General features: G+C 34.2%; 2 protein-coding genes across 3 annotated transcripts; both read right to left on the minus strand.

Annotated features, from left to right (window-relative positions):
- Nucleotides 1-237: 237 nt before the first annotated feature.
- Nucleotides 238-15,517, minus strand: LOC129804420 (tafazzin). Its single transcript, XM_055851685.1, has 6 exons — nt 15,243-15,517; nt 14,448-14,530; nt 8,311-8,356; nt 5,024-5,267; nt 4,666-4,918; nt 238-564 (listed from the first exon to the last, which is right to left on the minus strand). Exons 1-6 carry the CDS (start codon nt 15,355-15,357, stop codon nt 523-525), a joined length of 783 nt encoding a protein of 260 aa, XP_055707660.1. The 5' UTR covers nt 15,358-15,517; the 3' UTR covers nt 238-522.
- A 141-nt stretch (nt 15,518-15,658) lies between these two features.
- LOC129804415 (translation initiation factor eIF-2B subunit delta) lies at nt 15,659-19,968 on the minus strand. 2 transcript variants are annotated; one of them, XM_055851677.1, is made up of 4 exons: nt 19,787-19,968; nt 19,660-19,685; nt 18,450-19,535; nt 15,659-16,404 (listed from the first exon to the last, which is right to left on the minus strand). In XM_055851677.1, exons 2-4 carry the CDS (start codon nt 19,675-19,677, stop codon nt 15,706-15,708), a joined length of 1,803 nt encoding a protein of 600 aa, XP_055707652.1. In that variant the 5' UTR covers nt 19,678-19,685; nt 19,787-19,968; the 3' UTR covers nt 15,659-15,705. The 2 variants fall into 2 exon arrangements, with proteins under 2 accessions (XP_055707652.1, XP_055707651.1); XM_055851676.1 differs by lacking the exon at nt 19,787-19,968 and having other exon boundaries at nt 19,660-19,729.
- Between the last annotated feature and the right edge of the window lie 26 nt (nt 19,969-19,994).

Genomic DNA, 19,994 nt, shown 5'->3' on the forward strand with positions numbered 1-19,994 from the left:
CATACGGCATATGGAGGTACAAAAGGACTAAATGAGTAAATTGGCGTTAAATCCTATCACAAAACTCAATTGAAGGATAAAATCATGCAGAATGTCCATTTAAAAATAAATTCTTAATTTTCACAGCTAAACGGAAATTATTAACCATTTCCATTTTATCCGAATTATTGACACTCATGTAATATTTTTTTTTTCTTATCGACACATATCTACCGTATAATCTAATTTTAATGTTGCTCTGGAAATGGGACAAGAATTTAATGTGATATTTGTTTTTATGGAGTAACGTGTCGATTAGATTAGTTTTACAATGGACTGGATTTTTTTTCTTTTATCAGAACATTACATTCCTATTCACGCTCTTAAGACATTCCAGAAAGATATTTACATGGCACAACTTTCTTGTTTCTTTCTCACTCATTCTCACTACAATAATGTAACGAACTTACACTTTTCTACTTATTCTCTTCTTTCACGATAAAACGCGCCATCGAATTAATCTATTCAGCCTCGTTACACTCGTCAGCATTTGTTATGCAATTGTTCCGTCTTTATTCTTAAATTCTGCAATGAAAATAAAAAGAACAAGAACAAGTAAGTTAATAGACATTTCCTTAAAATTCAATAAAAAATGTGCAATAGTTTTGAGTCATCTTTTTGATTGGGTCAAATTATTTACAACAAAAAATCATTTTATTATAGTTCGTCTTTGCTCCTATAATCTACTCTGAAATCAAAAGTTTTATCAAATTAACAAAGCAAGTTTGTCAAAAGGATGTTCTTCTATACAGAATATGGAAAAGTTTTGTCAAATCGGCGGTCAACTGGATCTTGTTAAAAGTTTGTCAAAAGTGTGTTTTCCCATATAAAATGCGAGAAAAAGTTATGTCAAATTGGTAATTGACATTCTTTTGACAAAATTTGAACAAAATTCATTTGTTCGTTTAACAAAACTTTTTTTTTTCAGAGTGCAAAATTTATTCTGGTATTTACACCGCTTTAAGTGATCACAGTTTCAATCCTACTGATCCGATTTAAAACTGCATAGAAGGACCGTATCAAATTTCGGCCAGCTTGCAATTTCGTCCACTCCCTTTGTTCTTAGTTTTGTTTTTGATTTACGCTTACTAGTAAGTGGTTGTAGGGGAAAAGTAAGATATTTTGATTCCCTGTGACTTATGGTGAAGTCTGAATAACATTCTAGCCCGATAACTCTCACCATTTAAAGTTTACGCCTGAAGAATGCAATTTTAGATCTTTCCATAAAGGGCGAATAAAATTCCTTAGGTCTAAATCAGTCAGTGCAGTTTCTTTTGTAAGACAACCCTTTGTAGTTAATATAAATACATATTAATATTTAAATGGCGACAATGAAGGGAACCTCCAAGATTGATGTCCTTGGGTGATAAATTTTTCTTTTTTCTCGGGAAAGAGAATTAAGAGCCAGTTGATCCTTTCAATACAAACAAACCAAACCAACCCAGTAGAAACACAAGTATCATGTTTCCACCTTAAAAACTGAGATGCAAAGAGAGAATTGTGCATATTATGGGAGAACACCGAATTGATTCATACGCAAACCCCTCTAGACCGAACGTTCACCTTCAAAACCCACTGCTATAGCACTAAACGGGAAGTTTCCACCCGAAACAATCTTCTGAAGACACTTGTTAAGAGCTCGTGGGGTGCCCAGCCTCAGGTACTTAGAACATCTGCTCTAGCTTTAGGTTTTTCGGTCGGCGAGTATGCTGCCCCTGTTTGGAATCGATCGTCCCATCATGGGACTTCCATGCAGAACAAGTCGATGTGGCACTCAATAACACTTGTCGTATTATAACAGGGTGCCTTAAGCGTTAAGCCTTCTTCTATTGGGAAGGCTTATACATTGGCAGGCATAGCTCCGTCGGAAGTTGGACGATCGATCTTGTTCCGGAAAGAGTTTTCCAACGGCCAAAATGTAAAGCCAGTGATAAGCCTAAATGGGCTTATGGTAATCGAAATGCGTGCAACTCGGAGGTTGTTGCAAATTGGAAAGCGTGCAAATTCGATTGTAAGAAATGCACAAAAATACCTGTAAATCTTTAAAGCCGTATGGCTCGGAAACTTATGAGAAATAGACACCTCAAACCATTTAGACTTTACAGTCTTCTTTAGGCTTGAGATCTGGCAAAGTTTCACTTGAAAATGAAGAAAATTGTAAGATAAATGAACAAAATTATCTGGAAAACTGTAAAGCCTAATATTTCGGATTTGCAAAAAATCCGCAAAAAATTCCGTGATCTGTGAAAATCCGCGAACAATTCCGCGGTCCGCGAAAATCCACGGGAAATTCCGCGGACAGCGAGAATCCGCGAGAAATTCCACGGTCCGCGAAAAATTCCACGGTCTGCGAAAATCCTCGAAAAATTTCGCAGTCTGCGAAAATCAGCGAGAAATACTGCGGTCCGCGCAAATCAGCGAAAACTTCCGCGGTTCGCGATAATCCGAGAGAAGTTCCGCGGTACATCCGAGTACGAACTCGCAACAAACTGTAGAGCATTTCTACAGGTGTCCGACATGTCCGACGAGTTGTATCTACAATGATATTTTAAATTCAAATGACAATGCTTAACTGTGTTATCACACTTTCACATTAAAATTTTAATATGATTCACATTAATTGTCGCTGGTGAGAGTCCAAATGTGTAATTTGTGTGTTTGAATCATTTTATATTCAAAATTTGATCTATTTGTTGATAAAAAGGTAGACTTGGCCCGCAAAATTTGATGTAAATTGATTTATAGCATTAATGCGAAAAATTAATGCGATTTTCTCTTTAATTTTTTAATGTGAAAAATATTTATGCTTTAGGTAAATTTAAACTTATTTTTGCAGGCCAAGTCCACTTCTTTATCAATAAATATCAAAACCCCAAATAATAAGTGACTCAAAGACACAAATAACATATTTGGACGCTCATAAGCGACAATTAATGTGAATCACATTAAAATTTGAATGTGCAAGTGTGGTAACGCCGTAAGAGAGATTCCCCAGAAAAGCTATGCAAGCCATTGTGAGTAGACCTCAAACTCAGGGCAGACCTAGAATAAGGTGGCTGAGTCAAATTCAGGATCTTGCGTGGGAGCACCTTGGGATCGAACCCGAACATCTCCGTGAAATGCCGGATAAGAGGTTGAAAATTATGATGATGATGACAATGCTTTAAACGTGACCCAGTTCCTGACTAAAACAGTGTGATGTTTCGACATGACGAAGATGAACATTTACATTTTTTTTAAATGATGCACTAAATGGTCCAATAATGTTTTAAAAAAAAAACCGTCATTCACTTAATCTACGAAATACAGGGGTGACATGATAACTCTCTCTAATTGTCCCATCGCTAGTGTCGAGTGTCGATTATGGGCGATCGAGATGATAACCCGCATTTTTTGTCGCTAGTGTCGAGAATTCTCGCCACTAATTTATCGACACCTCTAGAGCTGTCGATTTGTACCCTCGAAGTGAAATTTAGAGAAGATTTTACATGTTTTTAGTAAGTAAATGCTCTCATTTATTTTATATTTATTAAATTTTATTAATATTTGTGAGATTTAATTTCACAGAGTAGGAAATGGTCACATATGCGTGTGCTTCCTTCAAATCTTTTGCTCCTCCTTGTCAAATATAAAACACTACAAGCCACCAGAAATCGCCCCGACTGACTTGCAGCAAGTCTTTGAGTGTCAATTATTGTGTGAGAATGTAAAAGACAAAGTAAAAAAGATCTGCGTAAGGTAGAAATTATTATGTATATAATGATTTTTTTTACTTGCATTTCTTCCGAAAGCTCCAGAGTTTTTATACCGCAATTTTCTCATCCTAGCTCCAAATGAAAGATGAGCTTCCGGGCCTTCCTCAATAGCCCAATTTCCATAAAAATATAATTTATGGGTTGACTATTTTAACTTAAAATTAATAAAATCACTAAAATAACTTCGATTGCAAAATCAAAACAAGCGAGAGTGAGGTTATTTTTCACTGTCCCAAAGTATCACAATAACGAGCCGACAATGCGTGAAGAGCCGACACTCATTTCACCTCATCATTTGGATTTAACGATACTAGAGATTCGATAGTATCGACTCGATACTAGCGAGAGTCAAAGTTATCATTTCGCCCCAGATTTATCGATACTATCAAATTGATTCGATAGTACTGAAAAGTTATCATTTCACTCCAAAGTTTGTGAACGCTCGGGTGAACATTGAAAACTTTGAAGCGCATTTTCTCCGTTTCAATTTTTACGATTTTGTCAAATTGGCGGGAAAGGTAGCATAAAAGTCTTATTGACCGAAAGAAGCGAATATAGTCATATCTTTTCCAGAATTAAAATCTCTTCTTTGGACTAAAGCAAGTGTTAAGAACCTGTTTTAAATGTTTTTACAGAATGTTAAAGTCAAAATGTTGTCTAAAAATTTTGTTTAAACTCGATAAGATTAAAATATTTAATGAGACCAAATTTTTCATTTAGATGTGAGTAATGCTATTAACTAAATTTCTAAACCAAAACAGGACAAAAATGGGATTTTTTTAAGAGAATAAATATTTTTTTTCGCCAAAAAAAGTATGAGTTACGTTAAACTAACTAAGAAAAATTAAAGATTAAAAATTTTTCCACTTACATCTAACTCCTCTTCTATGCGATCTGTGATGACTTTCCTAGCCTCTGGTTCAGGAATATTCCGTTCCTTGAGGGACTTAACAAGTTCATTTAAGTCAATAGGATCCCCAAAGTTGATGGTCACCTTCTTGCCCACCCTCAAAATGTAGGGTGGTTCATTTGGTAAAACAGTTTCCATTCCCTTATGCCAGATGGGAATGATTATTGGAAGAACAGGGCTCTCATAGATGAGCCTTCCGATGCCCCATTTTAATCTAAACAGAGCCAAGTAAAACAAGAAGTTCAGAGTTAGACTTTTTCTTATAACTCCTCAAATTAATCATTTTAAAAGCAAAATCCTGTAACACAGGTATCCTCACCGAATATACTCTTGTGCCATGTTCACCTTACCCTCGGGAAAAACATGAACCCATTCTCCGAGAGCCAATTTCTCTATGCAAACATCCATTGCGGGCTGATAAACACCAGCACCTCGCACGCAAGGAACACACTTGCCGAACATGAAGAACAGGGAATGGTATTTGTTTGTAAAGCAAATATCATGAGCTGCAAGAGACCATCTGATCACATTGTGATTGCACACTTGATTGAGTGGGAGGACACCTGAAAGGAATTGCAGCAAAAAGTCCTCTTTTAGCAAATTTCGTGACCCGGCAGCATATTTTAGTGTGAGAGGTGTGAGATATTTTTCATTTAGTGACAAGTTTTCTACGTAATTCAGTTAGAAATTGCTATTTTAATTCATTTTAATATCAAAATTATCATTTTTTATTATATTTTTATTCAACCAATAAAAAACATAATATAGCTGAAGTTTTTCTTCAAATTGTCTAAATGAAAATAAAATTAATATCAATTTCAACTGAATCAAATCAACCAAATAACTGACTCAATGAAAATGTTAAAAACGTGCATAAATAGAATATTAACTTGTTGTAATCCAAAGAGAAGAGTGTAATTAATAAGTAAATCGAGGCGCATTGAAATGTTAAACTTTTTTTAAATATAAAATTGTATTCTTATCTCTTTCTTGTCCTTCCTTCCAGAGTGTGAAAAGTCTTAGGTATAAAAGGCATTCATTTTATCTGAATTTTTCTTTCAAACTAATATTTTGCAGGTAGGCAATAAGAGTAAGCTCCGTCTTCTTATTTTATTCTTCATCCTCTTTAAGAGTTATGACAAATTTAAAATTATTGGTTATTCATATTTATACTTAGGATTAACAATAAACACTAAACTCATTATAAAGGGACAGATAATCCTAACCGGCTTATGTAGGTGAGATTCTTAAAATTCGATTTAGAGCTGAAGTTGGGGTACGCCATTCAGTTATCTTGAATCAAATTCGTGAAATTATACAAATTTTGTATTTAAACCAAAATATCAAAGATTTGGATGGAGTGACAGAAAAGTGATATATGGGTGAAATGTAGACCATAATGTTCTCTATAATTTTCCTATAGAACATGATCTCATCGATTACTCAGAAACCGAGATAATCGAGGTTGTTTGTTTCTGAACTCGTTTTTTCGACCAGAGCGCCCCAAGTGTTCATTTGGTGAACTTCAACTATATCATAGAATTGTTATATTTTGTGAGACTTTCCATTTAAAACCCTATTTTAAGTGTCTTGGTGGAGTAGAGGCAGTCAAATTGGCATCTGAGTGGTTTCAAAGCGTTATTATGGGAAAAAACCAATTTTTTCATACTTAAACGACAAAATCGGACAGATCGCATTATCTGATCGAAAAATGCTGTATGTACGAAATATAGAGACAAATGTTCTCTACAATTATGTCGAAGTAATCATCAAAATCGGTTCAGCGACAGTCGAGATAATTGAGGTTATGTGATATTGAAATTGTTTTTTCGACCGTGGCGCCCCTGGTGTTATTCCCACGAAGTTCAAGTGTTTTAGAAAGTTGTAGCATTTGGTGAGATCTTTCGTTTAAGCCCTCACTCATCAAAATCGGTCAAATAGAACCGGAGATATGATTTTTTGAATTTCGTGAACTTTGACCTCTCATATCTCTGGTTCTATTGAAACCACAGCGCACTTACGCACCATTTTGGAAACGTCCTAGACTGGACTACAACATACTAGGTAATACGGTAATTGAAAATTTGCGTAAGAATTGCAATGAAAATGCGTAAATTAACGAAATACGGTGAGGCCACGGCGAGCATTTTATTGTCAATGTGATTCTGCCCTAAGACTCATTTTATTTATTGTCTACTGCCGAAATATTTTACTGCCATTACGTTATCCTATTTGGTGGAGCTACAAGTCAATCAAAAAATACGGTGAGACTATTTGATTTGATTAAATTATCAATAATGCCTGAATTTAAGCATCATTCTCAAGAAAATTTTTATGATATATTTTGAATAAAATTACAACATTTAATACTAGTTTTTAAATTTTTTTATACAAGTCTTAAAATATTCTGATTTCTTAGGTGATTTAACATTTATAAATTAATAAGTAAACTCAGCAAATTAATTCTTCATGACTGAGAAAAATGAAAACGATATTAAAAAAAATTACGCTCACGTATATTTTGTCCTTATCCAAAATTTGTTTTCTAGGATTTTCAAAAACTCTAGAAAATGTCAAGGCTTTAAAAAATTGTCTGATAAACACAATTTTTTTATTGTATTAACAAAGGAATATCAATTTTTTGTTTAGTTTAATAAAAAAAGGAACATTAAGCATAGTAATATTGTTAACTCTTAAAGAGGAAGTGACTTACATTTTTCAAAGAAATGAGTTTAGGGGAAAGTGCCCATGCTTTGCACGGTCCCAAGCTTTATAATGACTAAATTTACCCATGTTTTTTAATAAATATGACTCATCGCTCCCGAATTTTAAAAACTAGAGGAAAGTGTATTTATTCAGAAACATAGGAAAAATTTAGTTATTATAAAGCTTGGGACCGTACAAAGCATGGGCACTTTCCCCTACTCCAAAAATCTCTTATACTATCCTGCTGATTTTTTTTCAAGTAAAAGCAACTGCTTCAAAAATTGCAATAATAAACTTTTCTATTTGCAAATTATTACTAATTTTCACAAATTGAAGAATGATCCAGGAAAATGATAAAAATCTTTTATTTCTTTTCCATCATTGCACAATACTAAACCATCAACCAACAAATTAATCTGAAGATTAAAAAGAAATGTTAAAATGTGCTTTAAAGAATGAAAATTAGAGATATTTCTAGATTTAAAATAAGAATAGGAAACAAATAATTGAAAAAAAAATCTTTTTTTTTTCAATTTCTGCCTCTTGTGTTTGTTTTTTTTTTAATCTAATCGAAAACTTGCCCGTTGCTGTACTCAGACCATTTTGCAATTCGTATGAAAAGGAAAGAAAAGAAAAAAAAATTGTACATTTTAATTGAAATGCTTATTCTCGGGAGACAATTAAAGAAAATAAGACAAAGAAAACACTTTTCAATCTATACAAGAATTATCGATTTGTCAACAAAAAAAAGACACAATACAAAATAAAATGTAAGAAAAAAAGGACTTGACGAGTAAAATTTGCATAAAATGGGGACATGTTCGAATTTCAAAAATATCACATGCAAAATTTCTAATTGTTTTTTTTTATTTATTAATAATGACTATTAAATTTTCTTACCCCATAATCCTGGGTCATCGAAGCATGACTCGTGATTAGAGCACGTCTGAAGAAGAAATATGAAAATAATGGTTAATCATTGAGCTTGTGACTAAAATAGATACATTGTGATTAATTGCACTTCCCACAATAATTTATCGAACTATAATCGCTCTATGGATAGATAATACTTAAATACAAACATTATATCATTGACTTTTTCCCCCTTAATATTCTAGTCGCCAGAATATTGATCATCAACAAATCTTCTTTGCATGTCTCAATTTTCCCAAGTACAGAGACACATTTCCCATTTAATAAACAATAAAATAAATAAAACATACTTTTTCCGTCCGTTATAAAACTTTTCACCGTGAAGAGAGCTCGTTAAGCATGTTTTTTTTTCTGTCGGAAGTGAGAGGAGAACCTTCACTACCTTCATTTACGACCATGAAAAATTAGTCATGAACCAGCGTTAAATTGTCACAACTACTATATTGTTTTTTCTCTTGATACTATAAAACAAACTATAGCAAAGACAGAAATAATAAATTCATTGACAAGTTCATGACTTTTATCGCGTATTTCGAGTAGGAGTTGTCTGATAAAGAAGCTCGTAAAACAAGATTTTCTTCTTTGTTCAAAATTAGATTGTAAAATTTGTGGGTTAGCAGCTCATGCTTCATTGTGTTCTATTGGTCTTTCGCTGATTGCATTTCTTATCACTTTAAAACTGTCATTCTACTTTAGTTAAATATTGTTGATATTTCAAAGTTTCGAAAATAATATAATTCCACTAATAATTCAAGAAAAAAAATTATAAAGATTGTTTCTCAACTCAAAGAATTAGATTGTTAAAAATGTGTGATACCTGATGATGATAGATAATAAATAAAATTGATTTGAATATTGATACCAAAAAATACAAAGGAGCGCTACTCATAAAGCTTTTAAGCGTAGAATATATATTCTGTCGTACTAACTTCAATTCTTCATACATTGTGATTAAAATAAACAAGATAAGAACCTGTGTAGATAACTAAATGAATGCAAACAATGCAAAGATTGGAAGTTCCTCTACTGCACCCTTTTTTTGCTAAAATTTGGTTTTACAACTTAAAAGCCTTAAAAGGTTAGGAAGAATATAGGATTTGCGTCCTTTGAACATATTTTGTAACACCGCCCTTAAGATGCCCCAGTGCCCCTGTTCCCCCTATCATTATATAATTTAATTTTGTAAGTTATATATACAATATGGTAATGTGCTAAACACACCTACGACTTAAGCCGAGAGACGGCTTAGTGTAATTATAATCAAAATAATGATTAGACTATTCCTATCAGTTTCCCACTACATAAGCCGTAACCTGTTTAGAGCATAAAGCGGTCTTCAGACTAGAGGTTTAGCCCAGTTCCCGAAGGTCTCTAATTCTAATAATAATTTAAGATTTTGAGACCTTCGGGAACTAGGCTAAACCTCTAGTCTGAAGACCGCTTAAGGGGAAGTGGGGATCATTTGAATTGGGGTACATTTAAAATACAGTTTTTTTCTCCTAATTTTAATGCAATTGGACGGATCTAGGAGGAAGTGGGGCACCTTTGAATTTGGGGCACCTTTGAAATTTGGATTTTTCACCTATTTTTAAATAAAATTGAGCCATATCGTGATATAATTTAGCTGCACAAACAGAGTGAGAAACTTACATTACGATATGGCTCAGTTCCCCTTAAATATAGGAGAAAAATCCCAAATTCAAAGGTGCCCCACTTCCCCCTAACCATGATAAATTTTAGCTACACAAACCAATTATGTACCTAAATTGTAGTATGAAAAACTTAGTAACATTTGAAAGTGTAGAGCTTAAATTTCCCGCCTTATAGCAATAAATGCTCTGCTGAGGCAACCCTAAATATTCGAGACGCAATGTCTCCTTTCTAGGCCAGCGCCTCTGGTGATGGTGGAGACGACTGTAATAGTTTAGTCGGTCGTACGATCTCAGTGAGTACGGACGTGAGTTCGTCTCGAGTCGTACAAGAGATAGGACATAGTGCGGAGAGCTCGCGACAGTCTGGAGCCCACACCAGTCGATTGCATAAGCAGGTCACCTCCTAAGTATATTAGATTTAAGAGTAGATATTGCTTGCCCCCTATAAAAGTAGGATAGAATAACCGTATTTTAAAAGTTCCCTTATTTAAAGATGCCCTAGTTCCCCTTACTAAATTGTAATTTACATATTAATCATGTTAAAATCTTATTATCTGATATTTTGCGTTCCACATAAATCGAAAATCGATTCGTATTTACAAGTTTTAATAAAAAGTCTCATTTTGAGCAGGCTCTGAAAGGCTATATTCAATTCAATTCTTCTGAAAATGCAGTCCGTGCAACAAGTATTCTGGAAGCTTATTCTAAATGTTAATAAAATGTATGTATACTAAAAAACGAAAACAGTAAATCTATCTAATGGATGCTAATTAATTTTTTTTTTAAATTCTCTTCTATACTATCTACTATTCTATTACCTCAATAAATAATTTTTCTGCAGATTCATTTTCTTTTTCTTTTAGAAATGTCATATTTTTTACTTGAAAATTTTCCAAAAAAATCGTTATTTGAATATCTGATAATCACCATATTCATCGGTTATAGTGATCCGTAATAATCCAGATTGTCGGATAAAGTTTGGAGCTAAAGGTAACGTATCCCGTTAAATAAAACTTTTCCTAATATACACTCAAAATAATATAAACGAATTTAATCCAGCGCTGTTTGCAGTATAGAATTCCACAAACTTAAAATTAAAAAAAAAGAATTAATTTAAAATCGTTTTATTTAACAAAAAGGATCAACATGTTTAATCAGTAAATTAGCAGATCGGTCAGTAAAGAAATCCAATTTGGTCAGTATTTAAATAAATGTAATGTAATCATAATGACTTAGATCAGGATATTTAAAAAATTATAGTTATTAAAAAAAAGTGACGTTTTTGAATAGGATTATGTTGCACACAACTCAAATAATGATAATTTTCTAATTATTGATGTGAAAAATAATTTTCTTTTAAAAATAATTTAATAAAAAAGAATTCAATTATTACAATGGGATCACCTGAATATCTGAAAGCATAGTACGAACGAGAAAAGAGGAGGAAAACACAGACTACGTTCATAGAACACGTTTTGTCTGAGTTAATATTCTTGAAATTATCTTTCCAATATTGTGTCGTTTTTGTGCAAAACATGAAATGAAATCCGAGAAATTTTGAGAGAAATAGTGACGTTTTTTAAGAATAATAGTGACGTGTTTTTATTCGTGTTAAGTCATTAGGTGGCTTAGCTATATGACTTAACGCTCAAATTTCTCAATAATCACAGTTTAGGAAAATTTTTACTTGTATATTTTTCGCAAATAACTTAATAAAAAATGAAAAATAACTGCAATTACTCGAAAATTCACATCTTCGGGATGTGAACTAAGTGGTTTTTGGACTAATGTTTATCCCATTTCCCAAAAAATCCTAAATAGTATACTAAGTAATTTCTTTTTTTTTTTAATTCAATGGATTATTATTCATTTTGATTTCCAACCCTAGTCAAAATTTTCCATCGTGACTGATTCCATCTATTCTGAAGATCACTTTAAACGAATTGAGAAATTTCTTCTTTAAAATCATAATTTTTTGTCATTTAAGAGCAATTAAAAGCCTTTACTTAATTAAAACAAAAATTTGTGTTTATAATTTAGTTTGCATGTTTATTTTTTGTAAAAGAAAAACACTGTGAAATTTAACATTTATTTAAAGTTTAGGGGAGACTGGGGCAAAAAGTCACAAAACGGATATTTTATTTTTTTACAAGCTACTCGAGCGCCTCAGAAATTTCTAATTATCGCAGATTTATAGGAAATTTACCGCTCTACAACTTTGTGAAAGTCATTTTCCTCTATTTTGTAAGGAAATACGTTTATCGAGCTGTTTTCTAAAAGGTAATTTAGTAACTATTCTCAAAAATTCTGTGGCAAATAGTATCAGGCATGGGATATTATCACATTTTGATACGGTTTGTTACGGGATTCAGTAAACTTAAAAAAAAAATACCTAGATACCATATTTTCAAAGGAAATTTATTCTTCTACACCAATGCAAACAAGAAGGGGAGACACATGGCATAGGGTAAATTAAGCTAACTCAAAACCTGCTCCAAATGGAAATTTTTCTCTATTCTAAATGGAAACGTAATTATTTTCATGATAAATACAGTACTAAATTCTTAAATATATATATTTTCCATACCACAGTTTCATTATTTAGTTAATTTTGCTCCAAATAAGGCGAAAAACCACTTACATTCACAAATTCTAATTTGTTAATTTCTCAGAAAAATTAAAAGTGTACCTTTTCACCACTGAATTTTTCATAGACCGACCATGTTTTCCAATGAAAAACACAATGAGGTGACTGTTGTTCATTTCTTTTGTTTAATATTTATGTCATATTTCTGGCTAATTTTAGTTAAATTGAGTGCTAATCTTTATTGTTAACGGTACGTGAAGTGTTCAAATGAAATAATTACCTATTGTGTGAACAAAAAGAGTTTTTTTCTGAAGTGCCTGCAAATGCTGCAATAGGAAACCCCGGAAATATGATTTTTTTTTAGAGATTTTCTTATTGTTTTAGATGCGAAAGGAGAAAAGACCAGGAATAAGAACAAATCCTTCACTAAAGAGCAACTCAAGAAAGTTTTGGAAGCCTTTCATTTACACTGTTTGTCTCCAATTAGAAAGTTTCCCTTGTCTCCATTTGGATTAATTTGTTTCCAATAGAATCATTTTGCACTTTTGTGTTTTTCCTGTATTTAAGAAGTTTCCAAATTATATTTAAAGAATTTTCACAAAACAGTAACATTCTTGAAGAGTCAAGGAGCAAATTTGTGTAAATCTCTTCAAAAAAATTGAACTTAATGTGTTGAATTTTCTGTCAAAGTTAAAGCGTCTTGAAATGGTTTTGAATTAGGACATTTACCCTAGACGTTTTTTTTTGCCGTGAGACATCAGAAATTGTTTCGGTTTTCTTACTTTCTGCTCCATACCTTTTGTTACTTTTTACCCCAAGTTAATAAAAAGATATCTTGAGAGAAGAATCTTTGTAAAATTCTGAAATAGACAGCGGCTTCGTATTCAAAGAATCCAAATCATTTGGGAAATAATCATCAGTGCAGAAATTTTGAATGATAAGTAGGTAATAATTGATATATTCTTAAGGAAAATATTTCAAAATAGGGCTAAAAATTTTTATATTTTCTAAATTCCTTCTTCAAATTCTAACAAACTTATGACATTGAAAAAGACCTATGGAGGCTATCTATGGAAAAAATTTTAAGCCGCTATCTTATTTATCTTGGAAGATATTGAATTATGAAATTTTCGATTTGTGACTTCTTGCCCCAGTCTCCCCTAAAGAGTCTTCTCTTCTCTATGTATTTTTGGAGGCTAGGCGCTAGGTTTTTATTCCATTTGTTAAATTGCTAATAGTTGTTATTTTCTAATTAGCAATTTTTTATCTAGAAACCTACTATATCACATGATTTCATGACATTAATTAGTGAATTTTTTAGTACTCCTAAATATATTTAATTTTTACGATTTAGCTTAAAAAACTCCTAGGAATTAATGATCTTTCCAATTTCCCAAGTAAGTCTAGTAAGCCATAGTAATAAACTTTGATAAAAAGATTTATTGTTTAACTTTTTTCACTTGCTTAATTTAAGGATAAAAGAATCGGAAAAATATATAATTATGTTGTTTTTATATTTTAGAAAGTGTATTAGGATATCCTACGACGTTATCAGTGTTTTGCGCAGGTAAGATAAAATAAAATTTAAAAAATTATTTGAAAAACAAAGGAAGAAAATACCTTCAATAGATCCCAAATGCCAAATTCTTATCCTTTTCTTCTTTTTTTATATTCTTGGGGATACTTTGTTAAGAAACAATTTTGTCCCAATTAAGATTAATATGTTATTTACTTATATTCCCAATACATCTTCCCAAAATCAATCTGTCGCGCTTGGGCAAGTGGCTTTGTTTTTCACCAAGTCAATGACTCAATCAAAAATTGCGTCTCGTGTTTTCAAGGTAAACAATGAGGGGGATATTTACAATGAGTGGAACTCCACGAGGGCGGTTGCGAAGAGTGTCTGACAAGATGTGACGATTGTAGACTCGTGTCTTGTTGAGCCAAACTGCAAAACAAGAGGAAGAAAAAAGCCCAATGAGAATGCAAATTTTCAGCTACTTCCTGTTTTCTTTGTCATTGGTTTTTTTTGTTGCTTCTTTCACTAAATTTTCCTGGTATTTCTGGAGTTCCTGTTTGCATTTTGGTGTGCGCACTTCTCAGGTGACTTCTGTGTGGTCACCCTTTGCATGTGCGTGAATGGGAAAATCCCAGGGATTGTGCCTGGCTGGCAAATTTTCTCTCACACAGAAAAACGTGAGGAAAGTGGGTCAAAGTGAGTCTATTAGTGGTCAATGTCGTAAGATGGCAATTTCTCAATGAATCTCTCTTTAAAATGCTGCAAAATGCCATACAATTATGTAATTGTAGCACTAATCCAGCGTGCGCCACGATTTTGTGCAGTGCACTGCAAGTTGGCGTGGCGTGATACGAGGAAAATTGATTTACACTCCCCAAATCCAATTAGAATGTCTCCAGAAGGCTGGAGGCCACTCTTAAGAACCTCCTCAACAAGGTTTTTTTATTCGTACAAGTTTACTTGGGGTTTAATCACAGGATTAGAGGTATCAAAAATCACTTCTGCCCGATGTTGACTCCTTGGACTGACCCATTTTTCAATTACCTGGGAATTTCCTAAATTCCCACACCATTGCAAATCAACGCCAGAGAATCCAGACAATACCTACAGGGCCTACAGGTATTTATAAGAGTGAAATTACCCATAATTATCTTGCTAAAGAGCCCCACAGCTGCGATTGTGACTGTACTAGCAAAATGCCAGAACGTCGATGGTCTTCTCAATCGTGGAAATATCCAGCTTATATTATAATTCATATTGCTATTTCAATCACTCCACACGCGGGGCACAATCCTACACTAATTGAGTTACTTCCTGTACCGTAGAACTACACTTTAGGTGAGTATTTTAGCACTTTTCGCGAGACTCTTGTGCGACGTCTCGGAAAATCGCACGATACTGGCCTCTTCTATCTTCACTGCCTTCGTATTACGAAAATTGCCGAACATTTCAAAACACACTTCGGGAATCGCTGAAATATCGATGTAAGAAACCCTTCAATTACCAAAAATCTTTCAAATTCCAACGATTTAAATTACACTCAGAAAAATCAAAGTATAAATTTAAATCCACTTTTATTCTTCAAATAAATCAGTAAAATTCTTTCAATATCCAATCTCCGTGGGCTTGATCCTCAAGATGACCGGGACACTAGTGCATGGAAGAATTGCAATTTCCGTGATAACTGCAGTCACCAATTCGGGCGGAGTGATATCGTAGTAGAGATGAAGGGGAGTAAGATAGGGATTAGCTCGCCAATTGTGCAGACTACTCTTTCCGAATTCTGTCTCTCGTGGCACAAGATCATCCGGTGATCCAATTTCATTGTACACAAATGCATCTGTCTGCACGCGTTCGCTGAATTTGTGAGTTTCACAGCAAACGAGCACAGGAACATTGTGTGATTTAGCCACAAGAGCTATTTGGGCAGTACCAGCTCGAGACATGACATATCCATTGGCCAGAAGGGAATTGGCACCCAGCAATACCTTCGTTACGTCCTGCATAATAAAAGTGACTGCTGTAATGAGGACACAGGTGCAATCAATGCCCAGATCTGTGAGTTTACGCATCATATCGCGTCCCTCATGAAGTGGACCAGCATCAGCTACAATTACCCGGAAGTTTTTTCTACGATTGTGAGCTTCTTCGAGAATTTGCTTCACGAGAGATGAACCTCCAAAAGTCAGGATTACATCTCCATCTGCAATTTTCTCCTGAACTGCCCATGTTATGGCCAAATCCGCTTTATCTAACTGATCCTTGATGTAAGTATCAATGATACTGAACAGAATCATTTTCAGCTGGAAGAAAATTGAATTACGTTGTCAACAATTCATGAGGAAAAAGATTTGAAAATTTAAGAACTTTCTCTTGGAATCCAAAGATTAATTTTCTATATCATACAAAGTGGCCCTACTTAATTTATAATTTGTTAAAACGAAAAATTATTCACGTCCCACGCCCCTTTATGTGCCTCGATGAAAACAATGGGTGTCTTGGGATTCGCAATCACTGAGAGAAATCCGAAAAAGTTAAAATAACATTCCGGAAATGTTAATTTTACCCATTTTACCCTGCAATATTGATCCGAAATCGATGTAAATATTACACTTTTTTACGCAGGGCCATGACATTTCCTATGTCTCCCTTATATTTCTAACGAGCCGAAAAAACTTTTGAGTTTATTAGCTGTTTTCTGTCATTGTAGGATGAATTAGCAAAAAATACTAATATAAAAGTAAAAGCCAATTTAATAACAAAGAGGCAACCGAAAACCCTAAATTGGCAACCGACGTAGTTTCGAAGATATCTCGTGAAATGTGTACGAAAACAGGGAAAAAATACATTAAACCGGTCTCATTTTTCAGAGCTAATGTCACCCCTCTGTTTTTAGGTGTATTAGGGGTTAAAGTTACCCGAGTTACCCTTTTTCATGTTAATTTTACCCTTAAAAAGGTGTAAAATGAACATTAAAAAATGTTGATATATTTTTACACCTAAAAAGTGTTAAAGCTATGAGGAAAAAAAGGTAATCGCACTCCCGTTTCTTTCTCAGTGATGCAAATCTTGTGTTTCTCGGGTTTCAGGATGCAAAAAGTGGATTTCTCGAGTTTTGGGATGCCATTCTTGGGTTTCAGAAGAATGCATAAACTGAGTTTCTCGGATTTTGCGATGTAAAAATTGTGTTTCTTGGGTTTCGCCATGCAATAATTGGATTTCTCGGGTTTCGTGATGAAAAAACTGTGTTTCTCGGGTTTCACGATGCAGAGAATGAATTTCTTGGATTTCGCGATGTAATTCTTGGGTTTCTCGGGTTTTAAGATGCAAAAAGTGAGTTTCTCGAGTTTTACGATGCAATTCTTGGGTTTCGCGATGCATAAACTGAGTTTCTCGGATTTTGCGATGTAAAAATTGGGTTTCTTGGATTTCGCCATACAAGAATTAGATTTCTCGGGTTTCGTGATACAAAAAATGTGTTTCTCGGGTTTCACGATGCAAAGAATGAATTTCTCGCATTTTGCGATACAAAAAGTGGGTTTCTCGAGTTTTGCGATGCAATTCTTGGGTCTCGGAATGCGTAAACTGAGTTTCTCGGATTTTCCGATGTAAAAATTAGGTTTTTTGTGTTCCGCCATGCAATAATTCGATTTCTCGGGTTTCGTGATGCAAAAAATGTGTTTCTCGCGTTTCACGATGCAAAGAATGAATTTGTCGGATTTCGCGATGCAATTCTTGGGTTTTTCGCATTTCGCGATACAAAAAGTGGGTTTCTTGGGTTTTGCGAAAAGTTTTTCGGACAATTGACAAAGACTTTCCAACAAGAGTACCCCTTGTTCAATATGGACATAAATTTCTCTAGTGTATAGAAGCCAATGAGCTCATACATAGCCAAGTCAATTCCTGAAATACTATGAACGCGCCTTAGTATATACTGACACACACAAAACATTATTTTTCAGGGGTTATTGCTGATACAGTAGACTCTCTCTCAATCGGGAATATGGGGCGAAATGTCATCCGGTTTAGCGATAGAATTGAGCGTCAAATCCTTTGTAAATTCCACAAAAAGCGCTCAATTATAAAGAATCACGATAAAATAGGAAGAACTGCAGCGAATTTGAGCGAATTAGCTTCATAATTAAACGTGAAAATTGTCAACAAAATTTGTCGCCCGATTGAAAAAGAGCCGATTGAGTGAGAGTCTACTGTATTTTTAATGAAATCTCCGTGTATTCTACTTAAACGACATAGGCCTAATCTAATTACGCTGCTAAGTCGAGTCTGTTCCATGAATCTGATCATCTTTTCAAAATTATCGGATACTCAAACAAAAAAAGAAACATACCTCAATATGAGGATCGTCTTCCTCTTCGCTATCTGGATCCGGAGTGTGCACAATGTCAGTTGGTAATTGAGTTATTTGCCATTTGAGATATTTCATAGCATTGGTCATGGACACAGCCATTGGACGACACTGCTCCAGATATTCCATAATATGACCTACATAAGTTTCTAGGCACCTGGAGAACTCCTTCTCAGGAGGTGTCTTGAATTTTTTGATTACGATTTTCATGATTGTCAACAGGGCAAAGCATCTTGCATTAGCTCCAGTAATTTCCATTTTTGAGTACTGAGCCCCCAAAGTACGAATGGCTTGGTGAATCTCAAAGTCACCACTGACCTTTGGAGGATGTGTAAAGTGATCCAGATATAAATGACTGAATAGCTTCACGCGGTGCTTCTGACTGGTTGATACTCCATCACTTCTTGGGAATTTCTTTGTAGCTGGTGAAACTTTGAGGGTTTCTTTTTTAACTGTAGGTGTTTTTGTCGGTGCAGGTTTATCCTTTGCAGTTTTCTCCTTCATTTTCTGCTCCTTAGCTGCTCTCTGTGCTTCCTGAAGTGCCCTTCGTTCAGCCTTTGTCGTGGCTTTGGCTTTTGGGGGATCACTTATTGTCAGTTGCTCCAATTTCTGTGCCAATTCTGTCTCTGTGTTAGATTTTTGGATAACTGGAGGTGCTTCTGTAGGTTCTGCCTTAGCTGTTTTTTGCTTGGCATTCTGTTTAGCCAACTTCTTAGCTTCTCTCTGTGCAAGAATATCTTCTCGAGACGGTTTCTGTTCTACCTCGGCTTTTTCTTTCTGTGATTCTTTCTCTGCAGGTTTCTCTTCCGGCTTGGCAAGTTTAGGTTGAACCTCCTTCGGTTGAACTTTAGTTTTCTTCTCTAACTTTTTGTTCTTTCGCTCCTGCAAAATTTCTTCTCTTGTCTTTTCCTTTTCCATTGTGACTTGAGATTCAATTGGAGCAGCAGGAGCAGGTTTTTCAGGCGGAGGAGTTTTTGGTACTTGTTCTACTTGATCTTCCTGACTCACAGACGGTTTCGGCCTGTTTTTACCGTAGCGCCTTCTCCTTTTCTTTTTCTTCTCAACAGCCTGAAAGAGAAACATGTGTTAGATTGAGCCCTGTCTCTAACCTAGCTTTTGCAGATTGTAGAAAAGCAATAGATTTTAGTAGCTGCGAAATATTTATGTAAATTTATTATTTCAAGGTATCTACCTCAACATTCTTATCCATTTTGCACTCTAGAAAGGTAATAAATATGTGAAAATTCCTTTGAAAATTGATGGTGTCTCGTTGGCAAAAGTTCATTGTATTTATTTTGGATTATCGTGCATTTTCTTACCTTTTTGGATTTGCAAATGAAATCACATTAACTATTACCAATAGTCTCAGCACTATGAACACTTTTTACAGCAAATAAAAGCTTAAATTTGAGAGATTTTGTAGGAAATCTTTCTAATTTTCTGAAAAGATGATGAAACACCCGCACACAAATGACAGGTTTCTGGTAACCATCAAAAGAGTAACAAGTGAAGTGTTTCGAGGTGAAT

The sequence above is a fragment of the Phlebotomus papatasi genome, chromosome 2 (assembly GCF_024763615.1).
Source record: "Phlebotomus papatasi isolate M1 chromosome 2, Ppap_2.1, whole genome shotgun sequence".
NCBI lineage: Eukaryota > Metazoa > Arthropoda > Insecta > Diptera > Psychodidae > Phlebotomus > Phlebotomus papatasi.

What these genes read in the sequence shown, in the direction of transcription:
- LOC129804420 (XM_055851685.1), bottom strand. Translation starts at nt 15,357, where the DNA reads ATGAATTATAATATAAGCTGGATATTTCCACGATTGAGAAGACCATCG. An exon ending in ATGGCACAAGAGTATATTCG is followed by an intron (nt 4,919 to 5,023) that starts GTGAGGATACCT and finishes GGCTCTGTTTAG; the next exon opens with ATTAAAATGGGGCATCGGAA. An exon ending in GCATAGAAGAGGAGTTAGAT is followed by an intron (nt 565 to 4,665) that starts GTAAGTGGAAAA and finishes TTTTCATTGCAG; the next exon opens with AATTTAAGAATAAAGACGGA.
- LOC129804415 (XM_055851677.1), bottom strand. An exon ending in AAGACGATCCTCATATTGAG is followed by an intron (nt 16,405 to 18,449) that starts GTATGTTTCTTT and finishes ATTTTCTTCCAG; the next exon opens with CTGAAAATGATTCTGTTCAG.